Source organism: Gymnoscopelus braueri (assembly GCF_963280865.1).
Source record: "Gymnoscopelus braueri genome assembly, chromosome: 3".
Taxonomy (NCBI): domain Eukaryota; kingdom Metazoa; phylum Chordata; class Actinopteri; order Myctophiformes; family Myctophidae; genus Gymnoscopelus; species Gymnoscopelus braueri.
In genome coordinates, this window is record NC_137612.1 from 31,771,311 (window position 1) to 31,799,210 (window position 27,900).

Consider the following 27,900-nt stretch of genomic DNA (forward strand, 5'->3'; position numbering starts at 1 on the left):
CATGGAAAAGGAGATAAAAATGTCTCCTTTTACCCATATTTCCATGATAAAATATATTTATTCTATTCATGGACATCTGTGTGGTGGTTACCTTATGAGTGAGTGACGTGTGTTTCTCTCATAAGGAAAATGTCTTGTGTATTAAGTTAATTATCCAGGCAAGATGAACAAAGAAAATGTAAATTTTACCACTCAAACCCCACTATCCATGTAGTCGCATGGCAGTGTGGCACGGCAAAAATAGCCGATCTAAAAGCTGACAACGCATCGCATGTTGTGATCTTGTAGATCTGTTATTTTCGAAAGATTAACATTTTCGCCAGTTATGACAAGCCCAAAATAGGACCGGCAGGTTGAAAGTGGTCAACAGCTTTGTCCTAGTAGAGAAATACTGTACAGATGGAAGGCATAAGGACTTAAGTGCTATTGTATCACTTTGTAAAATATTAAAAAGCCTTTTCGAAGCCCATTCATAGTGCAATGTGATTCTTTGTAGGATTAAAACAAAGAAAGCAAGCTGTCAACAAATGTATATATTTGGAAATACATTTTTTACAAGGCACTCAACTGAGAACCAGTCAGACTGTCAGACATAGCATAGTCTTCAAACCCGATTCCTCAGTATTAGATAGGCAGTGAAATCCAAAGTACAAGCAACATTAGTGTACAATACAATTCATACATTTGGTCTCAGAAGTAGTAAAAATACAGTAAAACAGAACAGACCAATTTAAGTTGCAGAACAATGCAGTAAAAAAAAGACGGTTCATCTGACCAATAAAACTGGGAGAGAACATTCAAACCAAACATCTGCAGCAAAACTCAGGACAAACAAAACAAACGGGTTTCACTGCAGGACTCTGTAATGTATCGCCTTAGTCGGTGTCAGTGAGTCTGCATATCCATTGCCTGTTCAAACACATCTGTGCACACTCACCGTCACCGACAGAGAGACTGACTCGTAAGTCGAGTGCGGTAGGAGATGATGTGTGTGATTGCGGACCCAGAACCATGAATGTCCAGGCAATAGCATAAGACATAGTGTTCTTTGAGACATGATGGACAAACTGCAGGGCCCGGGTTGCAGTCGGAGCAGGGTGGGGGTCCCATCTGTGTGTCACCAGCTGCTATTGTGGTTCTGTGCCCTGGCTTTGATAGTGGCACAGATGCCATTAGTTCCGTTCTCACCCTTAGGATAGGTGGTGGTGGTGAGAGGGGAGGCTTTGAGCTGCTCTTTGGGTACGTCAGTTTCTTCTTCAGAGCTGCTCTCGATATCGCTGCGGACATCGTTACACACCTGGCAAACAAACGGAGAGTTTTAGGTGAATTGTTAGGCCGCACTGAAGAGAAATGAACAAAGACTATGGTTTGTGTAGACTGGCCATTCATTCATGTAGTTCATCTGTAGACTTGTGTGTGTGTGTGTGTGTGTGTACGTACGGGCCAATTCATACTTTGTTGCACAACCCTTTCAATGTCACAGACAGAAAAAAGTTCCATTAGCATTGCAATGTTATCCTCATTTCCCCCACAGGGAGGCAGTGTGGGCTACTTCAACTGGCTGCTGCCTAATGAGAAACTGTTGGACATACCTGACATCAATAGAAGCCATTACCACATTATGACATACATAATGCACACCTCCCCCCAATTATGGGTGGAGGTGTGCTTTTGCTGTTTTATTTTTGTATTTGTAATTTGTTTTACAAGGGTAGCCACATGAATAAATTAATGAGTAATCACTGTAAATGAGCCAGTGTTAGCTTAGAGGCAAACTTTCCCTGGGTGCACGTCTAGGAATAAACCTCGATCTGATACAATGGCAGCCTTGTTTGTTTCAGTGCAATTTAAGTGCAATACGAATCTTTTTGGGATTGGTAAATGAATGATGAGAGCCGCAATCCCTAAAGAGCGACCGAACTAACACTTACAGCAAAGAACAGAGAAGGTATAGTTGTGAAGCACACAGCGAAAGGAGAGAGAAGCGAGAAGGGCTCAGTGGATAAAAAGGGACAGAAAGACAGGATCCCTCCCTCTCATTCCCGAGGGATAGGAAATGAACTGCGTCTGCAGAAAGAATGAGACACTGTCAGGAACAACAGATTGAAACAAAAAGGAGAGCCAGTTCAGGACAAACAGCTGCTGTGTTGTCAAACGTTCTCACATGCAGATGGTACATACTGCATATCAATACGCACTTTTCTTTTCTTTCATTCTAGTAGTTTACTAGTTCGTTTTAATATATTTAATGTATTATTTTTGTATATGACATGACTTTCATTCTATGCTTAATTTTGCAGGTAGTTTTTAGATGATGCTGAACTGTTCTTCCTCTTTAAAAGTTTTAATTGTTTTTAGCCAATTATTTTTGGCCAATTATTCTCCCCTTATGCCAATTAATTCCTCCCTACACATTTTCTGTGTGTTGTCAGTACTTGTACCCTACTGGCTCACCTGCCAGTGAGGAGCCCCCACCGGGAGTGCCTCTGTCCTACTCCTCCTGCCCACCACTCCCTGCTGACAGGTGCTGCCTCAGCCCGTAGGACATGCTGTGAGAAATATCCCCCGCCCCGCCTGGCTTACCTCCCCTGAACACGGGTCAATTGTGTTGGTATAGACGCTTGACTAATCTCTCAAGACAGATTCAGAGCTCCGCAGCTGAATCTGTCGGCAACTCCCATTACAACGTGTAGAGTTGTTGTTATTAGGAGAGTTGTTGTTATTAGGAATGAAAACAAAGGACCATCCGGTCTCTACGCAGGGAATTGGGCGGTGCCCCCAGAGGCAAATTCAAAGGATTTTTCCCCCCCCTTTTGATTTGCCAATGGGTTCCTAGATTGACGCTTGACAAAGCCGGATGGAATGCGGAGTGGATTCGAACCTGTAGACTTCCCGGTGGTGGGCAGGTACTTTTACCACTGCGCCACCCGAGCGTCTACTATTCTTCCTCTATGTAGTTATAAGCACCATCAGGCATTATGTGATAATTTGATAGTCACAAGGCTTGATGACGGTTTCATTGAGGCATAACGCTACCGACCAATCTTCAGGCTACCCTCCCTCAGCTCCTGTCAAATGTGTTGAAATACCTTGGCAGCACCTTGCTCTTTAAGACCTGCTCACCCCCTTCCCATACATGTGCTTTTCACTAACGACTAAGATTACTTCAAACTGCATTTTGGCTGAATGGCCATTGCAACAATGTCTATCCGTGAAAAAAGTAATCTGAATATCATGCCGTAAAAGTGCAGTAAAGAACAGGATTTTTATGACAGCTAGCTGCCTTTAGTTGTATAATCTGTCAGTAATCCAACAATCCATATCATCTACGCACCTTGCCACGTAGCATGGCTTTGATAGCTATACGGGATATGAGGTAAAACCAGATCATGTGCAGCACTTGAAGGACCAGCAGTAAGGAGTTGAAGAGCCACCAGGAAGGATATGGTCCGATTATGGCCCAGCTCTCAAAATAGGTAGAGTTGATGATCCTGGAGAGGGAAAAACCACAAGAACATCATAACATGCATGCATGACCACACAGATGCACATAATAGCTTTAGTTGTGCTTGAGTTCACTCACACACATGAACAAACTCCAACACAATCATATAGCTAATATCAGCATATCTACACCAATGTGCAAACTGTACATGTGCAAACACGTCTTGCTCACACACAGGCATGTAGACAAAATATTTAATCGTAGCACGAACAAAAAGTTGGCAAGCTGCACTTTAATTATATCACTAGTCACGTCTACTGTGACTAGAGCATGGCCAAATTCCCATTTGGGTGCCGGTGAGAGCAACGCAGCCAATTTACCAGAGGCGACAGCCATCATGGGTCTATTCACTCTGTTGCAACATTACGGTATGGCCCCATGTTCCCCAGAGCTGGATGAGTGGCAGGTGTTTGTCATCAGGTCCTACCCCCCTCGACGAGGTATGGATTTCAGTCCTGGGTAGTTGTTCTAGCAGCAGCAGCTCCAGCATTATCCCTCAACCACACCAAGACATTGAATATAGCTGCTCAGGTTACATTCACCAATGATAGGTCTCTCTATTGTCTGCCACTCTGGAGAGAGAGCTTTAGCGTTCAGCTGTCGAGAAATAAGCTCTGTCTAAATAAATTAGCTCACAGAAAGTGCTAAAACCAAGACATTTGTCCATATCCCAGAACAGCGGATAAGACAAAGAAAGATTGTTGATGATTTGTGTCGACGGTAATGAATCTTCAGACCAAATAGGCTACATAAGTGTGGGATAGGGCATGCCATCTTGAATACTGTTCCTAGTTACAATTAAAATGATTCATCTGTCTATTAATCTGTCTATTAATTCATGAAATCTGTGTCTGTCTGTGTATCTGTCCCGGGCATAACTCGGGCCGTCTGACCAATGGACGGCAAACTTGGTCTGCGTGTCGCAGATGACCCGTTGTGCGGAGTGGGAATTCGGTCGGAACTGGTGGGGTAACCGGGGTTGTCCAGAACCGAGACTCCCAAAACCTCTGTCTGTCTGTCTGCTGGTCTGTGGAGGACACACTGAATCGGTGTGTGTGTGGCTAGCCTTATTGGCTATCCCAACCTATCGGTTTCCCGGATTGGCTAAGCTTTGCATAACGTTTGTGCTGCTGCAACAATACAGGCGGTAGCGTGCACAATAGAACTCACTTCTTTAACAGAGTGATGCAAAAAAATTCTGTTTCTGTCTGTCTGTCTGTCGTCTGTCTGTCTAGTGGGGGTGTGGCATGCATTACCAAATGGCATCGTTCCCGACTTGCATTGTTCCCAAGAAGTTCAAATAATGAACATAAAATGGATATAATTTATTAGTGTGCTTTACAGCATACATATCATTTAACCTTAGCGTCATTTAAAAATTAGAATATTTATTCTAGTTCGGTGGATGGCATGATGGCACTTACCATATTGGAAATATGACAAGCCGTGTTATGAAGAATGCAACACTAAAAGCAATGAACAGGAAGTCACACAAGCGCTGTGACTTGGCATAGTTGGCCATCTTGGCTGCCTGTGGAGAAAAAAACACATTAGATTAAATTACAGCAGTGGTTCTCAACCTGTGGGCCGGGGCCCACTGGTGTGCTGCGAGGGTATTGCAAGTGGGCCTCCAAATAATTGGCAGAGATTATATCATTAATATTAAAAAAGTGACAACCAATAAATTAGAACTTAAAGTATTGATTGATTGAATACTATATTAACATGATTATTAACAGTACAGGTAGTACAGTCAAAGGTAATGCTAAAAGGATAACAAGCCCCAGGGGCTTGTTTTCATTGTGGTCCATTGTACCCAATTCATCATTAATACATATAATGTTAATTAATACATATAATATGTTACAAAACATATTTATACTACGTTAGTTCCATTGATCCAAGGTGATCCAAGGTGGAACACAATCAATCATTAATATAAACATGCTCTGAAAAGGCAAGCGGCCGTTACTGCCGCGTTAAGTGGTCAGATGGGTGGGCCGCGAACACTCTCGATTATCAAGATTTTCAAACAGCCTTGGCTGCCACTGCTTGATGTTTATTATATACTGTACACCGCGTTGCAATGCGACCCGTTGTGAGCTTACAGATCTGCTTTTTTGGCTATTTTTGTGAGAAGTTAACAAAATTAATTAAGTGTTTGTGACTAAATAATAATTGGCCAGGGAACTTTTGATCCCCCTACCTTTTCAATGATTACGGTCATTTGAATTATTATTATTACACCGTGTTTATAGAGTCGTAGCCATAACATAGGCTACATGTGCGATTTCAAGATGTTATTGAAAACAAGGAATGACACAAGTCCATATGAAGCAGCATGGTAAATATTGTGTCCCATGAAAACGTAATGTTATGTCATTGCAAGCAGTAAGCACACTGTGTGTGTGTGTGTGTGTGTGTGTGTGTGTGTGTGTGTGTGTGTGTGTGTGTGTGTGTGTGTGTGTGTGTGTGTGTGTGTGTGTGTGTGTGTGTGTGTGTGTGTGTGTGTGTGTGTGTGTGTGTGTGTGTGTGTGTGTGTGTGTGTGTGTGTGTGTGTGTGAGAGAGAGAGAGAAAGAAAGAGAAATACGAAGAGAGATATGGAGAGAGCACGCGCGTGAGAGAAAGAGAGATATAGTTTTGGGTCTTCTAAAATAATTTGGGAAAGTCAAGAAATGTCAATTCATTCCACATATTTTGCAGAGCAGGGTGACTACAAGTCAAACAGTGTTGTATTGTGAAACTATATTTACTGTAACTGACCTCTAGCAGGAAGTCAGACGAATCGTGGACACACATGACCAGGCTGCCGACTCGCAGCATGTTGTTGGCGTAGGAGAAACTGATGAGGCTTATGGTAGCCAGGTGATGGATAAACATGATCAGGAAGTCCTGTGGTTAAAAAAACAACAAAGCAGAGGGCAGATCTGCATGTGGTGTGGTTGTCATTTTAACTTGTGCGTTGTACTCTTCCAAGTTCAATGCTTTTTTTCCCCCCTTGACCAAAAAGGGAAATTTGGTTTGCACTGCAGTGGGTTTTTAAAACCACAACACATACTCACCAACACAAGAGACAAATTCAACACAGTTAACATCTAAGACCGATTAATGATGAACAACGTAGAGCACATAAAACGACCAAAAGAGACGGCTGTTATGGTTGAACAGTTTTATGGTGTACATTTTAAGTAACTCCTTGCGGCAAATGAGTTTCCCCATCAGGCATATTAACTGAACTCGCTTGAGTTGTGCTTGTGGCGTTAATGTGGCGAATATGGGAGCAATATGGTATTCACAATGACCTTTTATTCCCTCACAGAGCAGCAGCAGAACACACATAATTAAATAATACCATTATTTATACATCAGTGTAGTGGGCTTTTTTTTACAGGCTATCACATACATCACAGACATTAAGGGTTTCCATTGACTTAAAAGTACATTACAGAATGGAAATGGCTGTTTTATGTTTATTATTGAACAGGGCAAAACCAGATGGAAACAGTCTCTAAAGTATTGCTGCTTTGTGAGTAAATAGCTTCAGAAAGACAGCATGTTGTATAGTGCTTTCAATGTTAGAAGTGCCAAATTTGTTTTCAGTCCAAGTGGCAAGTATTTTAAAATTTACACTTGAGTTCAAGTGCAGAGAGGAGACGCACAACAACCATATCATGAATGAGATAAATCTCTCACGCACAGAATTTCTAAACAAGACGATGTTCAAGCCTTTATAGGAAACGACCAGCAGTGTTACACAGACTCTTGACGTGACGGGTGTGTGATATACTACACACAGCAGCCAGACGACTGGGACAGAGGGAGAAGATAAAGGTCAAACATGATCAGTCCAGAACAAGACAAACAAACAGAGCCGTATTAAACCCTATATACTTGACCGGGGTCCCCCAGGGGTCTATACTTGGTCTCTCCCCCCCCCCCCCCCCTCTATACCAAATCTCTTCACCGGAAATAGACGATTGTGAACTTGTGGATCTGCTATTTTCGCAGAGTGTTCGCCTATTTTCACCAAATACTCGGCTATTATGACATGCCCAGAATAGGGACGCTAGGGTTCATGTGGTTAAGAGCCCACCGTGGTGCTGCATCTGACAGCTGAGATGAACACATCTAGATGGTTAGGTTTATATTATGTTATACTTTGTACATGACTGTAGGGCCCTTGAGCAGAGACTGACTTGATCTTTCCAGACAACCACAAAAGGGGTGACAGGGAGAATGTCTTGTTTTCACACTTGAAAACATGGTTCACTTTAGTTATTCCCTGCTGCAACAGCAAGACCATAATATCATATAAAACAACTACAGTTGAGCCGGATAGCTACAGTACAATCATATAGTTACCGTTTGTCATCATGGCCTTTTTCAGGGGACATGCCAAACTGCAGCCTGTACAGGCTTTTACACATCTTACATCAGGCCTTTACTTTTACATCATTAGCCTAATGATAATAGCAAAAAGGCTATTCTATTAAGTTACAACCAGCAACTTTGGAAAGTGTTTTTGCCATGCATGAGCAGGACCCATGTTCTTGCTACTCATTCCAAGGTCGTAAAACTTGGCCACCTCATTAGTGTTAGCTAATAAAAATTTAAATAGCAGTGATTACTCAACAGACCTTCGTTTATGGTCGAAGCTCGGTTAAGAATTGGCACCTTTATAGTTAGTACAAATTTTATTTTTATGTTTAATGCATTGTCATTTCTTATGTAAACTTCCAAACGCCCTTCACAGCCAAGATTCACTTGAAAAAGATGTCCCAATGTTACTATCATTGTTGAGCATACTGTACTGTATGTTCAATATTATAATACCGAATGCTGACGTCACTCCCACTACTACTACGTTATTTTTTGTATTTGTATGGAATCCCTATAGGCAAATCTTAGATTGCGTCATATAAGAACTGTGTTCCAAAAATAAACAAATCACCACAGAGATTTTGTCAGGTATGTGACTCTGTGTCGTTTATTATATTGAGTTACATCTGATAACGTCTGTGTTTGGAGAAGAAAAGAAAAAAGTCTTAAGGCGGTTACACACCGGCGAATATGCGAATATACGCAAAATTCAGACTCGTTCCGAATAATTAAAAGACGCTTTTTTCGCTCCGCGAAACTGATGTGGAAGCTTGCATTGACTTTATAAGGTTTTAAAAAAAAACATTTTTCGCATGAAAAAAATCGCCCCGTGCGTAAGGACCTTAACTCTTTGGATAAATGACTACTTTTTCACAGTCAGTTCATATCCATATGAGTAAAATCGCCGGGGTGGTTTGTTTATTCTTTTGGAACACAGTTCTATGATGCGATCTAAGATTCCCCTATGGGAATTCCAATATGAAAAATAACGCTGTGACCCAGGGGGATAGCGCCCTCTAGCGCCAGTGATGTCAGACTTCGCCGCTCTATACAAATAAGGCTGGGCTTGTTGGGAGGCTTTGGTCACTAAAGCCTTAGTGTAATAGAAAGGCATCTACAGAAGCATTCAGTTGAGTAAGAGCTAGCTTCTTCATCTCAACGTCACACCATGAATAACATAATTAAATCAAAGGCACTAGGTGAATTACACTCAGCTATGGCTGATGGCTCCAAACATAATAACTAATAAAAAGAGGTTTGCTAACCTATTTATCTTTATCAAACACTACAAATTGGCTGTGAGGAAATAAATGAACCAATAAAGTCAGGACAGTGTCTGTGGCACTATGTGAACACCAGCTCCAACCCCCTGGTACTTGGTGGAAGTTCCATAATTCTATTAAGAGTTAGGCCTGCTCCACTGTCACATGATAGTAAGTGCTGAGTCTATCTGACATTCAGAGATTGAGCACGTTTTCTTCTCCAGCTCACTCAGATCACATGACATGACCTCCTCCACAAAGGAGTACAGTTACAACAGCTTGTGACAAAGCAAAACCACAAATCTCTCTCTTTTAGATTTTAGATGTACAAATACAGACAGTCATTCTGAAAGACACCCACAGACACACTCAGATGAACACAGTCAAATGAACAATACGTGTATTTACAAATGTGAAACAGGGAGTGGCAACACTGAGCATCCACAGCAGTGCCCCTTCAACCCATCTTCATCTCTCTCTCTCTCTCTCTCTCTCTCTCTCTCTCTCTCTCTCTCTCTCTCTCTCTCTCTCTCTCTCTCTCTCTCTCTCTCTCTCTCTCTCTCTCTCTCTCTCTCTCTCTCTCTCTCTCTCTCTCTCTCTCTCTCTCTCTCTCTCTCTCTCTCTCTCTCTCTCTCTCTCTGACAATACTTTCCATGGTGGTACTACTCACCTTTCTTTTGATGTCAGTGAATTGCGAGAACATGAGTGACCAGTAGAAGGCCAGTTCTGTTACATAGTAGTAATAAATCCCTGGAGTCAGGACCTAGTCATTGATAGAGAAAGGCGGATTGGGTCATATTTCCGATGAAAAACAGCACATGGTAAAGACTGACTGAAAAATGGAGAAGTGAGGGAACAACATGCAGTTAGTTACTCAAGAGTGTAAAATGTAATGTTAAACTAACTTTCAGGATTTAGCTGCCTCTGAACTGAGCCCACCTCACCACAAGTACAAAACTCACTACTTTTCAACAGTTAAATTGTTTTGTTTGTTTTGAGGCGAGATAGATAGATATAGATAGATAGATAGATAGATAGATAGATAGATAGATAGATAGATAGATAGATAGATAGATAGATAGATAGATAGATATATACTTTATTAATCGCAAAGGAAATTTGTTCTGTTCAACAGCATCCAGTATGGATAATGCCTTAGCCAAAGTCCTCTTCTCTGCCATTGACACCACAGAGTCTAGCTCAGTCCCTATCATCTCAGTCTTGTATGTGTTGTACACAAGACTGAGGTTTACATTTTATCTATGTATATTTACATATGGGATCCCAGCCGGTTGGGGATTCGGTTTCTGTGGCAGGTGAGCCTGGCACAGCTCTGCAAAGAGCAGTGTACCCGTCAGATGTATATGTTTCGGCTGCTGCTGTCATCATGCAAATCTACCTAACCTTTAAAGGACAAGACCACTTTGGTAGAGGTTTGGGTTGTATTTACCTTGCCATGGTGTAACTCCAAAGGTGGACAACAAATCAAAAATAATTGCTCCATTGATTAGAAATTGATAATTCAAAATATGCTCCTCATTGACTTACATTGTACGGTGAAACAGCTCTCAAAGTCACTCTTTTAGCACATAAACTAACACAAACAAAGCTGATTCAGAGAATATAGAACATCACCAAACCCAGAACTGTTTTTTTTTAAAATAAAAATGTCAACTTCCTGTTGATTTTACTATTTGAAGATCCGGATCCGCGGATCCAGTCCGGGTTTTCTTCTTTAAAAAAATAGCAAAATCAACAGGAAGCTAACATTTTTATTTAAAAAAAAACAGTACTGGGTTTGGTGATGTTCTATATTGTCTGAATCAACTTTGTTTCTGTCCATTTACGTGCTAAAAGAGTGACTTTGAGAGCTGTTTCAGCGTACAATGTAAGTCAATGAGGAGCATATTTTGAATTATCAATTTCTAATCAATGGAGCAATTATTTTTGATTTCTTGTCCACCTTTGGAGTTACATAATGGCAAGGTAACTACACAACCCAAACCTCTAACAAAGTGGTCTTGCCCTTTAAATATAACTACAACAATAAAGGGTCTGGAACTCTATATATGACTCACTCTATATCAGGAATATGCAGTGAAAACCATATACTGTATAAGTAGATATACGGTACATCAGCATTGCTCAATTTGCTCACACCTTTTTCTTGGCTGGGTCAGACCTAAGGGTGACTTTGATGGTAAATGAGTGACCGGGTTGCAGACGACCAAATGACACCATTGGTCAAGTTACAGGTGACCAGGTTGTGACCAAGTTACAGCATTGGTCATGTTACAGCACTTTAACAATAAATATTACTGGGACCACAACAGAGAATTGCAGATGAACATTTCTTATCAAGAGATAGAGTCTTGTTGTGACATAATGTCATCTACAAGGACACAGATGAAGCGCCCTAAAGTGTGCCTGGAAGATGGGCCTGTGATTTCAAAGAAAGAACAATAAAAAACAAACAACATGCACACCAAAGTCATACACCAATCAGTTTCTCACCTGATAGGGGTAATTGTACCAGCAATGACGTGTATTCCACATCCAGGGACACTGTAAAACAACACAATATTAGGTCAGCAAACAAATGCTATTGTTATTACTGTATGTATGGAAAATAAACACAAGCCTATTTATTACAATTTGTCTGAGCAAAGAGTAAATCTCTCTCTCCTGACGGGTACACAGCTCTTTGCAGAGCTGTGCCAGGCTCACCTGCCACAGAAAATGGATCCCATATGTAAATATACATAGATAAAATGTAAACCTCCACCTAGAAATTAATGAAAAACAAAATAGTTGCAATAAGATATGATGTAACTATTGATGTAGCCATGACAACATTATATACAAACCAAATAATACAACCTTGAAAATGACAATACTCTCACTGAATGATAATGTGTGAAAGTCAAACATATCATGCGCATAAACTTGACCTCACCCCCCCACACACACACATACTGTAACACAATATCCTCACAGAAAGCACTGTGCTATAGCCTATGCTGTGTGATCAAACCCACAGAGAGGTCAAAGATGAGAGCAGAGCATTCGGGAAAAAAACCTACATGCTCTCACAGAACTTGGTGTGGGTGCTGGGTTTGTCCTGGTTTCGCCGGTGCCGGAACCAACGCTGGACCTTGCGTACCTCCCAGTCCAGCTGCTTGGATAGGCCATCCAGATGCCGTGAGTCTGGGCTCTACAGGAGAGACGGAGAGACAGGGACAGAGAGAGTTGGGATTCTTATCATAACAAAAAATACTGTTTTTTAAGAGAAGGAAGCAGAGACATTTGCTTTGCTGCACAACCATGTCAGAATTTCAGTGAATGACACATTCCAAATGTTCATGACACATTGCAAATGTTCATGAGTCTCTGCTATTGTACGTAGAAACATTGTCTTGCATAATTGTTTCCTTGTACACAGCTTTACATAGTTCCTCCAATGGAAATAACCCCAACAGAATTCCTGTAACTTGAATACTGTTGCAGACAGAAGTGGTTTCACTAGTTTAATCTGGCTGCCTGAATCACACATTAGCCTCACTTTCTTAGCTAAATGAAATGCATTATATTCAGATCTAGAACCAGTCAAATAGTTTCAAAAATATTACTGCCTTCGATCTTGTGATGAATAAAACAGAGTAGGCCCTGCTTAGCTCCTGCTGTGTTGCCTGCATTCACTAGGCCTCTTGAAGCAAAAAAAGAAAAAAGATAAACCTTTTTGGACAACGCTGTTGGTGATACTATGCCTATGGGCATGCACTGCAATGTGAACAGTGAGACAAGCCAACCTTGGCTATCCTTCCTTTGTTTACTTTATGTGCAGTAAAGGTAATGTGTAGCCTGCAAGAAATAAGAGGGATAAAAGGAAAAGTTGAAAGGCTAGTTGAGCTTGGAGAAGTGTAAGTGTGTCAGTGCACAGTCAGAAAGTGTTAATTTAACTCAAGAGTGAAAGAATGGACACTTATGGGTCCATTTACACTTGATCAGGATGTTATTATATGCAGAGCAGATAATACACATGAGATTTACAGGGTACAAAGAATTTTGCCTAACACGGCGATTGATTTTATTAGTATGAATAGAAACACATAATGTAAGCGAAGTTTAACATTAGGCAATATTTACAGCTTATATTTTCCTGATGGCTTGCACTGTTGGGGATCAATTTAACAGCAAATATAGGTTAAATAACATACAGTAAGTGAACATGTACCTAACTATAGGCTCAAAGTCACAATCCAGAAAACTTTAACAGTAAAGTGTATGGCTAACTGAAGGAATTTTTTTTTCTCAACTGTCGGATTTCACGCAACCCAATTCATTACACAAAAAGAACCAAGAGTCTCCAAATATTTTCTTTTTTCAAGCGCAAATGGCATGTGACAAGATGTAAATTTCAAATAAACTGACGTACACCTGTGTAAACTCAAAACATGTCAGCCCGCCATCCATGAATGCGTGAACGAAACCACATAGTAAACAAATATCTTTTTTAAGTAAATGGGCAAATAAGACAAAAAACAAATACAGACTAAAACAACAGTAATAGCGTGTTTACCTTTGTGATGGATGTAAACACTTTCTCCAACACGGCATTGGGCTGACCTCGCCGCCCAACATCTGCCTGTATGTGGAGACATCTATGGGCACACACGCCAGCAATAAACCTGTCAACGCAGAGGACAGGATGTCTCACTACAGACCATAAGGTACACACTCTGTCTGTATGGATGTAAATATAACTTACTGGGCCTGTTTTGCTAAAGTGTCACCAAGGACAAAATCTGGTCCCAGACCAGTGAGAGGAAGAGAGAGAGAGAGAGAAAGAGAGAAAGATTTTTTTTATGAGTCAATGTTTATTACGTGGAGAGAGGAGATTAAAGTAGTATATCTACGTATGTTAGTGCATGAGCTTCAATTGATACAGTTTGTATTTTGTCTGGTATGTAAATATCTTGATCTGGGGTTCTTTCACACATTCAGACATAAAAGTACGTTTCCATAACTTTCTGAGGTTGTTTTGTTAGGTGAAACTATGTCAACTAACATTCCAAAAATAAAAATAAACAGTGAAATTGAATAAAGTCATGTAAATAATTCATCATGTGTGCTTTTTATACTAACACTGAGGATTTCACTGTGCACTGTGCTTAATAACATGCTTAATAATAATCCCATAAACGGTCCGTTCTAATCTAGATTTCATAAAGTGAAAAAGACTCTGAAAGCCAGAAAATACAACTGATTTTGATCCTCTGAAGCTGCTGGACAGCAGATCATAAGATCTTGTACACACAGCAAAGAGCACAGAGACCGATTTCACAATAATAATGACACTATTATAATATGTTATCACTGCAATACAATACGTTATATGCATATAAAAGTAATAGAAGCCCACAAGGTCAGTATGCAGTTTATCATCACAGGAGGTTCAGATAAAGATAAACCTTCATTGATCCCAGGAGAGGTGTCATAGCAGCAACAGCAGTGAGAATGAAACACAGGAAACACAGGAGAGTTAAAGCTCCTAAAGCTGAACATAAAAAAAAAAAAAAAAAAGCAGAAGTGCAGTAGGATTAGCTTTTTTATATACAGTAAAAAAAGCTAATCCTACTGCGTTCAGCTTTATTTGGTGTGAATGAGGCATTAGAGTCAAGTCAAGTCAAATAAAATTTGAATAAAAATGATCTGGGATGATTACATTTATATTTGGCAGCACTGATTAGTACATCAGCAGGGTGCGTGGGTTACCTAGGTTACATTACCTGACTGACATCAGCAACGTGCTTAATTAAAGAAGATCAGAAACAGCTAGTCCATGGCTAAGTCTTAGTGGGGAAGACACAACCACAAGCAGCGGACATTAATGCAAGGTTTGGACTTCATCCTGTTCTACTCTTCTGTGTGTAATTGTTCAGTTGGAGGAAAGTTTGCTCCAGGGGAAATTAACGTTTAGCACAAACGTTTAACCTGCTTCTGGCAATGCTAACCGGTTATACTGACAATGTTACCTGCCAAAGGTCCTGGCTACTGCACCTACCCAGCGACGAGACTATACAAATTGTTAATAATCAATTATTTTTTGAGTAGCCAACATTTTTTTACCCCCTTTTTCCTAATGTAGTCGTTATGCCAATTAATTACTCCCCCCACACATGTCTGTGTTGTCACTGCTGTGTTGTATCCTACTGACTCACCTGCCAGTAAGGAGCCCCCACCGGGAGGACGTAGGGCCTTCTTCCTACTCCTCCCGCCAAACACTCCCTACTGACAGGTGCCACTCTAGTTCGTAGGAGTATGTGCAATGACCAACATCACCCTCCCCACCCGGGTTCCAAACCCCGAACACGGGCCAATTGAGTTCGCATAGACGCCCTACAAAGCTGGATGCACCATCGTGGATTTGAACCCACAACCTCCGTGGTGGTGGGCAGGGACTTTACGCTAATAATCAAATTTCACTTGGTCAGCTCAACTTCAATGAATTAAAAGCAAAACAACCAAAACAAAAAGACTATTTAAACACCTTTCTTATTTTGTTAGTAATGCTGTGGGTTTAATGTGCTGCTCAGTTGTTTGGTGGTGGAAACTGGGCATGTATTTGTAGCTGTGATTGTGCACATGCATGAGTGTGTGTGTGTGTGTATGTGTACATGCTTGTTTGTTTGTGTGCGTACATCCGTTAAAGCTGGCCCCAGATATTCAAATGGATGTGTGACAGGTCGCTATTCAAACATTAAAATATTCTGATGGTTAATTTTCTACATTTCTTTTTGCCATTTTATGCTTTATTTCAGACAGAGACAGTGAACAGAGAGACAGGAAGGGTGGCAGAGGGAGGGGGGATGACATGCGCTAAAGAGCCTCGGGTCAGATTTTGAACCCGTGCCAGCTGCGGGAAGGACTATAGCCTAATTTATGTGGTATGCATTCTTATTTGGTGAGACTAGTGTTGTGTGGGAGTGACTGTCTGGGGTTATTGTACGCTCTGGCTAAATGGCCATAACTTTATAAATGTTTCACTTCTATGAATGAAACGGCTTCATAGGAATATTGGTGTAACTAAGAGATTTGCTCAAATAAATATATTGTTCACAAGCATTGCTAACAACAGTCTTAAGTACTATACGTTTTGCATTATCTTAATAACTTTCACTTCTGTCTCCTTGCAGAGAAGTAGACCATCACATGCAGTGTACATGGATTAAAGCCAAAATAAGCCCCAAATCTGCCCCCGCACACTACAGCTCTGTTTCCTAAACAATTAGCACAATATGTAGAATTATCATGTTTAGGCATTAAATGTATGTTCTCGCTGTTCTACATACAGCCAACCTGTTGAAGAAATCACAGATTGAATTTGAGGCTTTGCGCCATGTATTGTGCCATGTATAACACTGAAAATAGCCGATCTACAAGCTCACAACGCTATTTTCAGTGCGTGGCACGCAACAGAGTATAATCATCCTTTAGAGCAGAGGTCTTCAACCGGGGGTCCGCGACCCCTAGGGGGTCCGCGGAGGTACTGCAGGGGGTCCGCGAAATTGTTGTTTGATTAGACAATATTTTTGTTTGAAAAAAAACTAAACTTTTTTTTCCTTTTTTTCCCCCAAAATGTCAAATTGTCTTTAAACATAACATGAATCCATAGCAAACAGATAAATGGAGGCACAATGCACAATAACATGGTATGTTTATACATATTTTGCAGAGAATTTTTATTTTGCACACCTACTGGGGCAGGTGCGTATAGGAGCAGGCAATATAAAACACAATTGTATACATAAATATACAATATATGTGGTAGCCCCCCCTACCCTACGAGGTAGGGGGTCCCTGCTCCATCTCCCCATCAGTTTGGGGGTCCCTGGCCTGAAAAGGTTGAAGACCCCTGCTTTAGAGAAAGCCAAGAAAAGACATGCTGGCTTCTATGGAATCCAAATGACTGAAATCAGTGGTGGCGACTGAGAACTTTAATCCAAGAGTGTATAAGTAAACCTTGCCGAGCCATGTGGCCCATATAGTAGGGGGTACTAAGCACAAAAAATGGCCAAATCGTTACGCGGCGGATAAAAGCATGAAATTTGATACAGATGTCCCTTGGGTCATCCTAAAACATCCTAGAAGGGGTGCCCAAAAAAATCTTAAACAGGAAGTGACTTATGGACAAAATTCAAAATGGCCACCTAAACTGTTGACCGTTGACTCAAAAGACACCAAAAGAATCTCCAAAAAGCATAAAATTTGGCACATATGTCCCTTGGGTCATCCTAAGACATCCTAGAAGGGGTGCCCAAAGGAATCTGAAACAGGAAGTGAGTTATTGACTAAATTGAAAATGGCCGCCTAGTGTTGTCGATTGACTCAAAAGACAACTAAAGAATCTCATAAAAGCATACAATTTGGCACACATGTCTTTTTGGTCATCCTAAGACATCCTAGAAGGGGTGCCCAAAGAAATCTTAAGCAGGAACTGAGTTATTGACAAAATTGAAAATGGCCGCCTACAGTGTTATCTATTGACTCAAAAGACAACTAAAGAATCTCATAAAAGCATACAATTTGGCATACATGTCCCTTGGGTCATCCCAAGACATACCAGAAGGGGTGCCCAAAAAAATCTTAAACAGGAAGTGAGTCATTGACAAAATTGAAAATGACCGCCTACAGTGTTGTCGATTGACTCAAAAGACAACTAAAGAATCTCATAATGGCATACATGTCCCTTGGGTCATCCTAAGACATCCTAGAAGGGGTGCCTGAAATTATCTGAAACAGGAAGTGAGTTATTGACTAAATTGAAAATGGCTGTGTACAGTCTTGACAGATGATGCAAAAGACACTCATTAAAAATAATCTCATAAAAGCATGAAATTTGGTACAAATGTCCCTTGGGTGATCTGAATGCATCCTAAGGGGTGCCAAAAAAGTTTGAATAGTCTCTCAATGGAAAACACTCCTCCCACACGGGCTGCACTGCTACAATATTCAAATCGAGCAGCCAATCTAGTATTTGGTCCAGAAGCCTGAAAGCTATGCAATCTCTACCATCTCCTGACAAATAAATTAAAGTCGCTGATTCGTGGACACCTTTATGGACACTCTTGCCAGAGGCTGCTTAAGTTTGTAGAGAACTCAAGTGTGGCTGAAAGCTGAGCCCTTCTGTTCGAGAAAGTGTAGATGCCGGGATGCTGGGTTACCTTGCAGAGCATTATGCCAATGTGCTGGTAATTGCGAAATGGCACACATGAATACATGTAGTTACTAAACACTAATCACAAAAAAACAGTAATGATCAAGAAGAAAATACATGAGAAGATAGAGTGTAAAACAAGCAAGAAGATGTAGAGTGCAAAATAAATAAGATGCAGAGAGTAAAATAAGAATATGCAGAGTAAGATAAGATGCAGAGTAAAATAAATGAGAATATGCAGAGAGTTAGATAAATAAAGAAGATTCAAAGAGTACAATAAAAAAATTATGCAGAAAGTAAAATAAATAAGTGATGTAGAAATGAAAACAGAAGGTAGACTACAAAATACGGCAAGTTATGCACTGCATAACCTGTCGTATTGAGTCTGCATAATATGCAGACTGCCATGGTCAACTGTTTAAACAGCCATTTAGAATTTCTTCAACATGGTCCCTTCCTAAAAAGTTTAATAAACAAGCAAACAAATAAATAACCCCTTCTAGGATATATTAAGAAGCACTCAATGTACGTACCAAATTATACACTTTTATGACGTCCCCTTATGTTTTCTTTTGTGTCAACTGCTTTTAGGCGGTCACTTCCTGTTTAAAACCTTTTTGGGCACCCCTTGTAGGATGCGTTCAGATCACCCAAGGGACATTTGTACCACATTTCATGCTTTTATGAGATTCTGTAGGTATCTTGCATCATCTTTCAACACTGTAGGCGGCCATTTTCAATTTAGTCAATAACTCACTTCCTGTTTCAGATTATTTTTGGCACCCCTTCTAGGATGTGTTAGGATGACCCAAGGGACATATGTGCCAAATTGTATACTTTTTGGAGATTCTATAGGCTTTTTGAGTCAATCGCCAACACTGTAGGCGGCCATTTTCAATTTAGTCAATAACTCACTTCCTGTTGAAGACTTTTTTGGGCACCCCTTCTAGGATGTCTTAGGATGACCCAAGGGACATGTGTGACACATTTTATACTTTTTGGAGATTCTTTAGTTGTCTTTTGAGTCAATCGACAACACTAGGCGGCCATTTTCAATTTGGTCAATAACTCACTTCCTGTTTCAGATTTTTTTGGGCTCCCCTTCTAGGATGTCTTAGGATGACCCAAAGGACATGTGTGCCACATTTTATGCTTTTTGGAGATTATTTTGGTGTCTTTTGAGTCAACGGTCAACAGTTTAGGTGGCCATTTTGGATTTTGTCCATAACTCACTTCCTGTTTAAGATTTTTTTGGGCACCCCTTCTAGGATGTTTTAGGATGACCCAAGGGACATCTGTATCAAATTTCATGCTTTTATCCGCCGCGTAACGATTTTTCACTTAGTACCCCCTACTAATAGGACAGAAGCACACCCTCCACCCATGATGTACGAGTACACCCCCTATACATGACCCTAGCATGTTGCAAGGACTTACCCCCAATCCACCCCTTGATGCTGAGTGCCAAGCAAGGAGGCATTGGCTGCCCTCAACATGATGCCACAGAAGGATCTGATCCATGATGTGGTGACCCGATGGGGATCTACACAAGAGATGCTTGATCGTTTGCTCAGCCATTAGTTGCTAGTTTACACGGCACTGGCTGGAGAAAGAGGCATATGGCATCTGATGCCCAGGGACATGCGACATTTAAGTGTCATAGAGCAACTGTGTCAGCTCCTTGAACCTCTGAGCAAGTCAATGCTGTTTGACAGTCATTTTAATGTCAACACCTCCACATGCATGAAACAGTGAAATTGTCCTTATGAGGTCAGGCATAATAACCACTTAACCAGTGCTCCAAAATATGTCAAATAAATAAATAAATCTCGTCAATTGAGCATAGAATGTGACATTATTTTTCTTTAAATGATTTTGTTGTGTAAAATGTCACACACTTTAAGTGTCTGAAAATGAAAATGAAAATGAATATCACTAGCTGAGTGATTAGTGAGCCCGCCTGGGGAGCCAGAGCCCCTGGTTGTCTCCAGGCCACGCCAGCAACGTGTCGATGTGTGTCCCTGAGCAAGACTCTTAACCCCTAATTGCTCCCCGAACACCGCACAGTGGCTGCTTACTGCTCCTAGTGATTACAGGATGGGTAAATGCAGGGGACATATTTCACGTATGTGCAAATATACAGTGACATAAAACACCCCAATGAGTGGGGACCAATATTGTCATTTATTTTTCCAGCATGTAGTATTTTGCTTTGGATAACATCTCTGGTTAACACCACAGTGGGTGCACTAGGCACCAGCCCAGGCTTAATCGTGTTTTAAAATTACACTATCACATTTTCTACACAGACAATTCTGACATGTTAATTTAACTCTAAAAGTGTTAAATTAGCACTCTATATTTTACTGTGTACAACAATAATTGGAACTTTTTACATATCTTCCCCTGCAGAACATTTATCATCAGTGCAGTAGCTTAAATTAGTGCCTTCAATCTTTTTAAGCTAAATCTGGAAAGAAAATGCCCATTGAATGTAGAAAAAACACTTGCAGTTGATAACCAGTGGACTATAATGTACTGATTCAGAAGGTGTTAAACAATCTGTGCCAAACAATACCAGTAAGATTTGCGGTAAACTGATTAAATACCTCCGTGCATTACTGAGAATATTGAAATTCCTTGGTTCCTCGAATACACCACTCAAAAGCCCATGCCTTCATGCTTCATCATTGTCCGACTTGACCTCTGGCTTAACAAATGCTTTCAGTAAAGAATTTGAACAATTCGAACAAGCCTACGGGGGAACTCGAGTAGAAATGACAAAAACTAAAAATTGTAAAAAGGGTTTCCCACTTGCTTTATATTATATTATATTATATAGGCATTACGGTCCATAATCAGTAATCTCAGTGTAAATATTTTGTAAAAGCAGCAATAGTTATCCCCACAATATCGTAGCCATATGGATATTCAGTCCAAAATATTGTGATTGTGTCCTTATCGCCTAGCCCTGATGTCATCACTAGAGTTCTCCCCACAGCATGATATGCTGATTCTGTAATAAGGGAAGTCCCCTGTAACAGCTGGAATACCCTGGACTTACCCATTTCCTATGACCATTTCCATTTAATATGAGTTCATCTTTATAAGTAGTAAGTACCATTTTGAATGACTTCAAGCACTTCAGAGATGCTCCATTCCAAGGCTCAATCACATGTATCCCAAAGGAACACTCTTTTTTACGTTCTTTTTGGGGGAATTTAGCCTACCTGACGCTTCAAACTGCAGAATAAACATCAATTTGTAGCTCGCCTTCATTTCAAGCAAGGGGTAAAACAAAGGTCTAACCCTTATGCCCTGGTGGTGTCGCACAGCGAAGATAGCAGATCCACAATCTCGAACTTCAAGATGGTGTGGTAGATTGTGTGAGCTTGCACATCGGCTATTTTTGCTATTCGTTGTTCGAAGAACTACACAGGTACTTAAGGTAACATAAAATATTCTAGTGATCACAGAAGGTCAGATAATGGGAGAGTGAGAACATAATAAGAACAGGGCGAGAGCTGATAAAAGACTGGTGTGGCGAGGGGATCTAATTAGGCGGTGTGAGGTACATTTTTAAGAGATAGCTTTTCAATTTGTTCTTGATGACAGAGAGCAAGTCTGCTGAGTCACTGAAAAAAGAAACCCACACTATACAGGCCATCCCTACATGGATTTATTTCAAGAGATCATGCTTCTACAACATGTAGAAGCATGATAGGGCTCTTATTTTTCATAAAAATTCAATATGGTTTTTCGAGGCCTAGGCGTAACTTATTTGGAGTGCACAACCTTCTAATCGGAATCAAATTTGTTTTTTTATTTTCTTTTTTATATATATATATATACACAGCACTGTTCTAATGATTAATTCATAATACCGGTAATTCCATTCCATTGTGCCAATGCCGTACATAGGAGATGGTTCTCAGTGGTGGGAATCTGACACTAACTGCCCAATAACCTGAGCCATTGTGATGCATTACATGTGAAGGAGTGAAAAAAAGAAAACCCAGCTTGTGTCGCTAACAAAAAACCTCCCACTTGTTCTTCCTCCCTGTTCTTATTGTCTTGCAACATGAACCAGCTTCGCCTCCTGATACCTGGCCCATCCAGTTCTGAAATGACACCTGAAAAACCACACAGCAAACTATGTGGATCACAATCTATATGTATTGCAAACTATGTGGTGTCACTACTCACTACTGTACATTTACAAAGCAACCAATTTAGGCTTTCCCTTAATGATATAATTCCCTATAAAATACATTGTTCAATACCTCTGGTCTGTTGAACAATTAAAGATTGCATGTTTGATCATTAACGTAGCAATAGCCATTACACTTCACATTGTTAAATAGTTTAGCTGAAATGTGAATTAACCCCAATTCTGGTGGAGGGATTTATACGACTGGCATTGGGCTAAAAAAAACAAAGTGGCATTAATTAATCATACAAGCATAGGAGTATTAGTCTAAATAATAAATAAAGTTAGTCTAGTAGTTGGTGACAATATGACACAGAATAAATATATTGCACTGCTATTCTGTAAAATAAAGTAATAATCCAGGCAGAGGCGTCTACCTATTTGGGGATAAGCCTGTCACCTGGTAGAACTGCCCAGCCCTGGGCTACAAAGTTCAGCTTCATGTGACATCATGGTAAACATTACTTCAGGCAATGCATATTATGCCTCTCTCGTCACAGTCTGCTGTGTAGGCTACCTTGAACAATACATAACCACAAATGAAAAAGTGAGGGACATTAATATGCAGGCTCCAGGACAACAATGCCATAGTCACTTGCCTCTTTTGAATAAAGCTCTTTAATCTACTTGTAGGTTGCGTTGCAAGTCTAATTCAACTGTCCTCCGTTAGCCCCTGGGAGCCTCTTAGTAATGAGTATAATTTTACAATTTGTCAGTGATTAAGATGTTCATAAAGCCAAAAGGTTAGCTATTTCGCCTTATGCCACACTTAGGGGATATGTTCTCTTAAGCATAGGCCCCAGTGATCAGCGGTGAGGATTAATGTGTCAAAATAGCCCATTGTTTTAGTATGAGCCTGCAGAGTAACCTCAGGAGTGGAATGGGGATGAACAAAAGTGATAAAGACAGGAGAACAGAGGGACAAACCAATATATTTTAGTATGTCATGTGTCAAAACATCCCTGTTCATCCTCAGAACCTGACCACTCCAACATACACAAAGCCTGTTGCCAGGAGACATGCTAGGCATGGTCTGTGTACGCTCACAGCGGTGGCGCTTCGGAGGGGGGCAGCACAATCTGTGACTGAGAAAGAAAACCTTTCCCCGGCACTCACATAAGGATGGGACCGTTCAGAATGCAGCACTGAATGCAATGCCTGAGCTCGCTATGATTTACTACAAGTTAGAAGCTATCAAAAGCAGACTCTGCCCTGTTAGTTTAACCACCCTGTATATTTCATTGTACGATGACTAGTTAAAACAACCGATCTACAAGCTCACACGTTAGAAATGACTGACAATGGCCGTTACCAATAATCAATTATCGATTATGCAAATTCATTGTGATTATATCAACTAACTGTGATTAGGCAATTATGTACTAATTGTGACAAACCTAAACATGTTGCATCACAACACGTGAGCTTGTAGGTTTTCTATTTTCACTGTCGTTGTTCTTTTTTTAGGCACCAGGGTGAAAGTGGTTAACTAACGGAGGGAAAACGACACATCAGGAAGAAACAATAATGTCAGTTTTCAGGGCAACAAATGGCAGAATAGGAGGATGTGTCGACATGACATGAGACATCCATCATTTGTTCTCACGCTTGCTCAAAACCTGTGGTGGTGGTGTTCCTTGTACGATGAGTCCAACAGGTGACATACCCACTACTTACAACTTAGATGGCGGTAGATAAGAAAAACTGGTTAACAGCGGATTGCACGCCATGTCTGGCTGATCATAATCCCTCACACATTATTGTTTCCATTCTTAACACTGTTCAACCCATGACAGGGCTTAGTGAAAGGCCTCAGCCTCCACACACCAACAACTGACTGACTGTTCCATCGCTGCCAACAGCAAAGTAATGATGATTATGATCAAACAAGAAACGAGTCTAACAAAGAACACCTGTTTCACTTCTGTAATAATAAACGTCAACCAACCTGACCAAAGTAACCACTGCCTGTAGGTAAAAGAGAAAAGAGGATCTTGCAGATAAGCATCCTTGTTCATGCATAAAGGTATGGCTTGACAGGGACAAATGACATGTTTGGAGGGATGGGCACTGCTCAGCAGTACTGGTAATTGGTAAACAAGACCAAGCTAGTTGCCCCTAGAGGCAAGTTTATGGCTACATACTGTGTACATGGTAGGAAATAAAGGATCATAGTTTTTGATCACCTTTCTAAAATGCCAGCGTTAATTCAACATGGCTTGGGTTTTGAACACAGTTATGATATGCACTATGCAGGCCTGTTATTCTAGGCCCAGTTTAGGTTACACTGGCTTATTTTCCATTGTTCTGCCACTAGCCATGCAGCAAACAAACCTTGGCAAAAGCCATGGCTGGCAGCTGGCAAAGAGAGGGGATCATCAACGTTTTGCTATCGTATGTGATTGTGTGTGTATGCACAAATGAAGTATGACACTGTGCAGAATATACGTGTACATTACAGTATGTGTACAAGGTTTGTGTGAGTACATTTGCTGTACTTTCTTTCTCTCGAAATAAGAGCAGGCTGAGAATATTTCAATAATATTCTAGTTTACATGCAATTGACACACTCTGTGTGCATTGTGTGTGTTTGTGCTTAACCTGTTGAATCCGGGAATGCACCTGTGTCATTTTTAGATGCCTTTGGCTATTCGAAAATAGCAGATATACAAGCTCATAGCGCGGCACCGAGCGCCACACTATGAGCTTGTAGGTCTGCTATTTTTTGAAAAATCATGAAAATTAGTGCAAATCTTCAAATATATATTTTTAAAGCGAACATTTGTAACTCAAATCTTTGCTTCTGGGGGGGGGGGTCCCTGGCTGGAACAAAATATTTTCACGGCCAAATACATATCATTTTGGGTGGTCCTTGACATGAAAAAGTTTGGGCACCACTGACATAACAACATATATTTTGTAGAAACCAGTTAGGATTTAGAACACATTCGTGGATGTGATCCCGGATTGAATGGGTTAAAACCACGTTGTGTTTGAGCTGTGGAAAGCAGGTGTTGGAAACCAAGCCCAGGTCCGCCGGTTTTCTGATGAATAAATTAATGAGTCAGCCACGCCAGCGTGACAGACAGCGCTAGAGTTAATGGTATCTGATAATATCGCCCCAGGCACTCCACTCCCCTGGAGGCTAAGAGCCTCAGGTGAGAGCGGAAAAGCCAGAAGCTGTTGGCACCTGATAGCTTCCCCGGTTACCATTGTGCCCGATAGAGAGACAGCCCAAACACCTCGGCTATGGTTTCTGATGACCTTTTGTATCCGACTGCTCTTTATTCACAGGCACTTTACTCACTTGCTACCGAGCCCAGATTCACAAGATGACAACATCTAATCGTATCCTGAAACTCTACTACTTACTGTAGGCTGCATAAACTCTAGCCATTTTATCTTGCTCAAAATGTAGCCTAATAATTCCTCCCTCCCTATGTTGTGAGTGACCTTGTAGCTACCTTGTGGCTATTTTCAGCACGTGGCAATGTTGTTCAACAAAGTATAATGTGCTTTAGAAGATGACATGCATAAGCTTAGCAATTAAGACTTTTTTCCTAAATGTTTCAGTGTCAATGCAAATAATCCTGCTAAGCCTTGACAGGCCTGTGATTTTGAAAAAACGTTATCAAACAGTTGGATCATCATCACACTCTCCATGCTTGTTCAGTTTGTGGTTTTGGTTGGTTTAGTCACTAGCAGTGCCTGGAAGTAGGCGTGATTCAGATTCACCAACGAATGCCATACTTCAGTCATCTGTTATTATTTACCACTGCCAGTATTTCTCTAAAAAGCACACGTTCAGAGCACGTTTGTCACAGCATAGCCCACAAGAAATCAACTAGGCCTACTGTGGAAGTGGAATTCCAATGTTTTTTCCAGTGTTATCAGTATTATAATAGCAATCTGGCCTGGGCCTGCCTTATCTTTTTTAAGGATAAAAATATAACTTCCCTCCTGTGTAACAGTCAAATGAATAACCAAATCCCGTTTGCTTCTGGACCGGTTGCCAAAGTAAACGCCTCCGTGACATGTCTGCACTTGGTTAGACAGCTAGAACTGCCTGCAGCTTGGCATGATGCATGCATCAATGCCATTTGTCATCACATCAATACCTTCTCTACTGTGCAATTCCCATAGCCCTCGCCATAGAAACTTTTTGCAGAATTTAAGGTTTACAACTAAGTTCATCCACACTTTGGTTTACAGTGGTGGAAAGTAACTAAGTACATTTACTCAAGTACTGTACTTAAGTACAATTTTGAGGTATTTGTACTTTACTTGAGTATTTCCAATTTCCAATACTTTTACTTATACTCCACTACATATTGTGAGCTTGTAGATCTGCTATTTTCAAAAGATTTGTATACATTTGAAAACTTGAAATGGGACATTCTACATAATGAGTACTTTTACTTTTGGTACTTTAAGTACATTTTGATGCCAATACGTTCGTAATTCTACTCAAGTACATTTAGAATTCCGGACTTTTACTTGTATTTCTATATTGCAGGCTATTTATACTTTTACTCAAGTAAAAAATGTGAGTACTTTTTCCACCACTGATAACCATCACCATGCCTACAGTATGACACAAGATGTTACAATGGCAGTTTCACAGCAGCAGCATACCAGACTGCCCTAGCATCATGCATGCAGGGTCTTGATTTGAGTGTATGAACGACAGGAAACCACCAGCTATAGCGGTTAGCCACGAAAAGTTCAAGATTTTTAGCAGAGTGTTATTACACAGTTATTACACAGCCCAACAGCAGTGGGGTATCATGTAAAGTTGCCCCCAACCCCCTAACCGTTATATGTTCAACTTCTTCAACCTGTAAGTAAAGCTACATTGTTTTGGGGGTTAGGAGTAGCGCATTATACACACCTCTCGAAGAAGATCCTAATGATAAAAACCCCCGCCGCCAGCGGCAAGGCAGAGAGCAAGTGTCCGGCTTTAGGGTACTCTACCCCGGGCGCTGGGTCTGCGAGGTCCGCCCAAGTTACATTGTGTGGCAGCCAAAACCTCTCGTTCCAGAACCAGGCTGAGAGAGCAGCCATTCTTCACAGTTTTGTGTCTTGAGCCCGTTCTGTTTTTAAGAGGTTGCCGTATCCACCAACAGAAGAATTTATAGTAGAAGTATTATAGAAGTATTAAAGGATCTCCTTCTTGAGAGTTTTGTTGATGAGTTGTTGCCCCCCACTTCACTAACGTTACCGCCCTGGGGAGATGCTACGGAGGTAGAGGCTGCATCCCATCGCTCAGAGGGACAGTCGTGCTGCGATTGGTAGATGCGATTCATCATCCCCCCCCCCCCCCCC

The 27,900-nt window shown here is 40.8% G+C and overlaps 1 protein-coding gene across 1 annotated transcript; it reads right to left on the bottom strand.

Moving 5' to 3' along the window:
• cers5 (ceramide synthase 5) lies at positions 1–27,808 on the bottom strand. The gene is made up of 10 exons (XM_080424877.1): positions 27,467–27,808; positions 13,728–13,836; positions 12,232–12,362; positions 11,876–11,933; positions 11,663–11,713; positions 9,819–9,911; positions 6,270–6,398; positions 4,930–5,036; positions 3,335–3,491; positions 1–1,297 (listed from the first exon to the last, which is right to left on the bottom strand). The coding sequence occupies exons 1-10, from the start codon at positions 27,637–27,639 to the stop codon at positions 1,118–1,120; spliced, it is 1,188 nt and encodes a 395-aa protein (XP_080281003.1). The 5' UTR covers positions 27,640–27,808; the 3' UTR covers positions 1–1,117.
• Between the last annotated feature and the right edge of the window lie 92 nt (positions 27,809–27,900).

Coding starts and splice junctions, on each gene's coding strand:
- cers5 (XM_080424877.1), bottom strand. CDS start 27,639: ATGGCTGCTCTCTCAGCCTGGTTCTGGAACGAGAGGTTTTGGCTGCCA. Junction 11,714..11,875: donor GGATCCATTTTCTGTGGCAG/GTGAGCCTGGCA, acceptor GTTGTTTTACAG/TGTCCCTGGATGTGGAATAC. Junction 6,399..9,818: donor TCACTGACATCAAAAGAAAG/GTGAGTAGTACC, acceptor TTTTAACCACAG/GACTTCCTGATCATGTTTAT.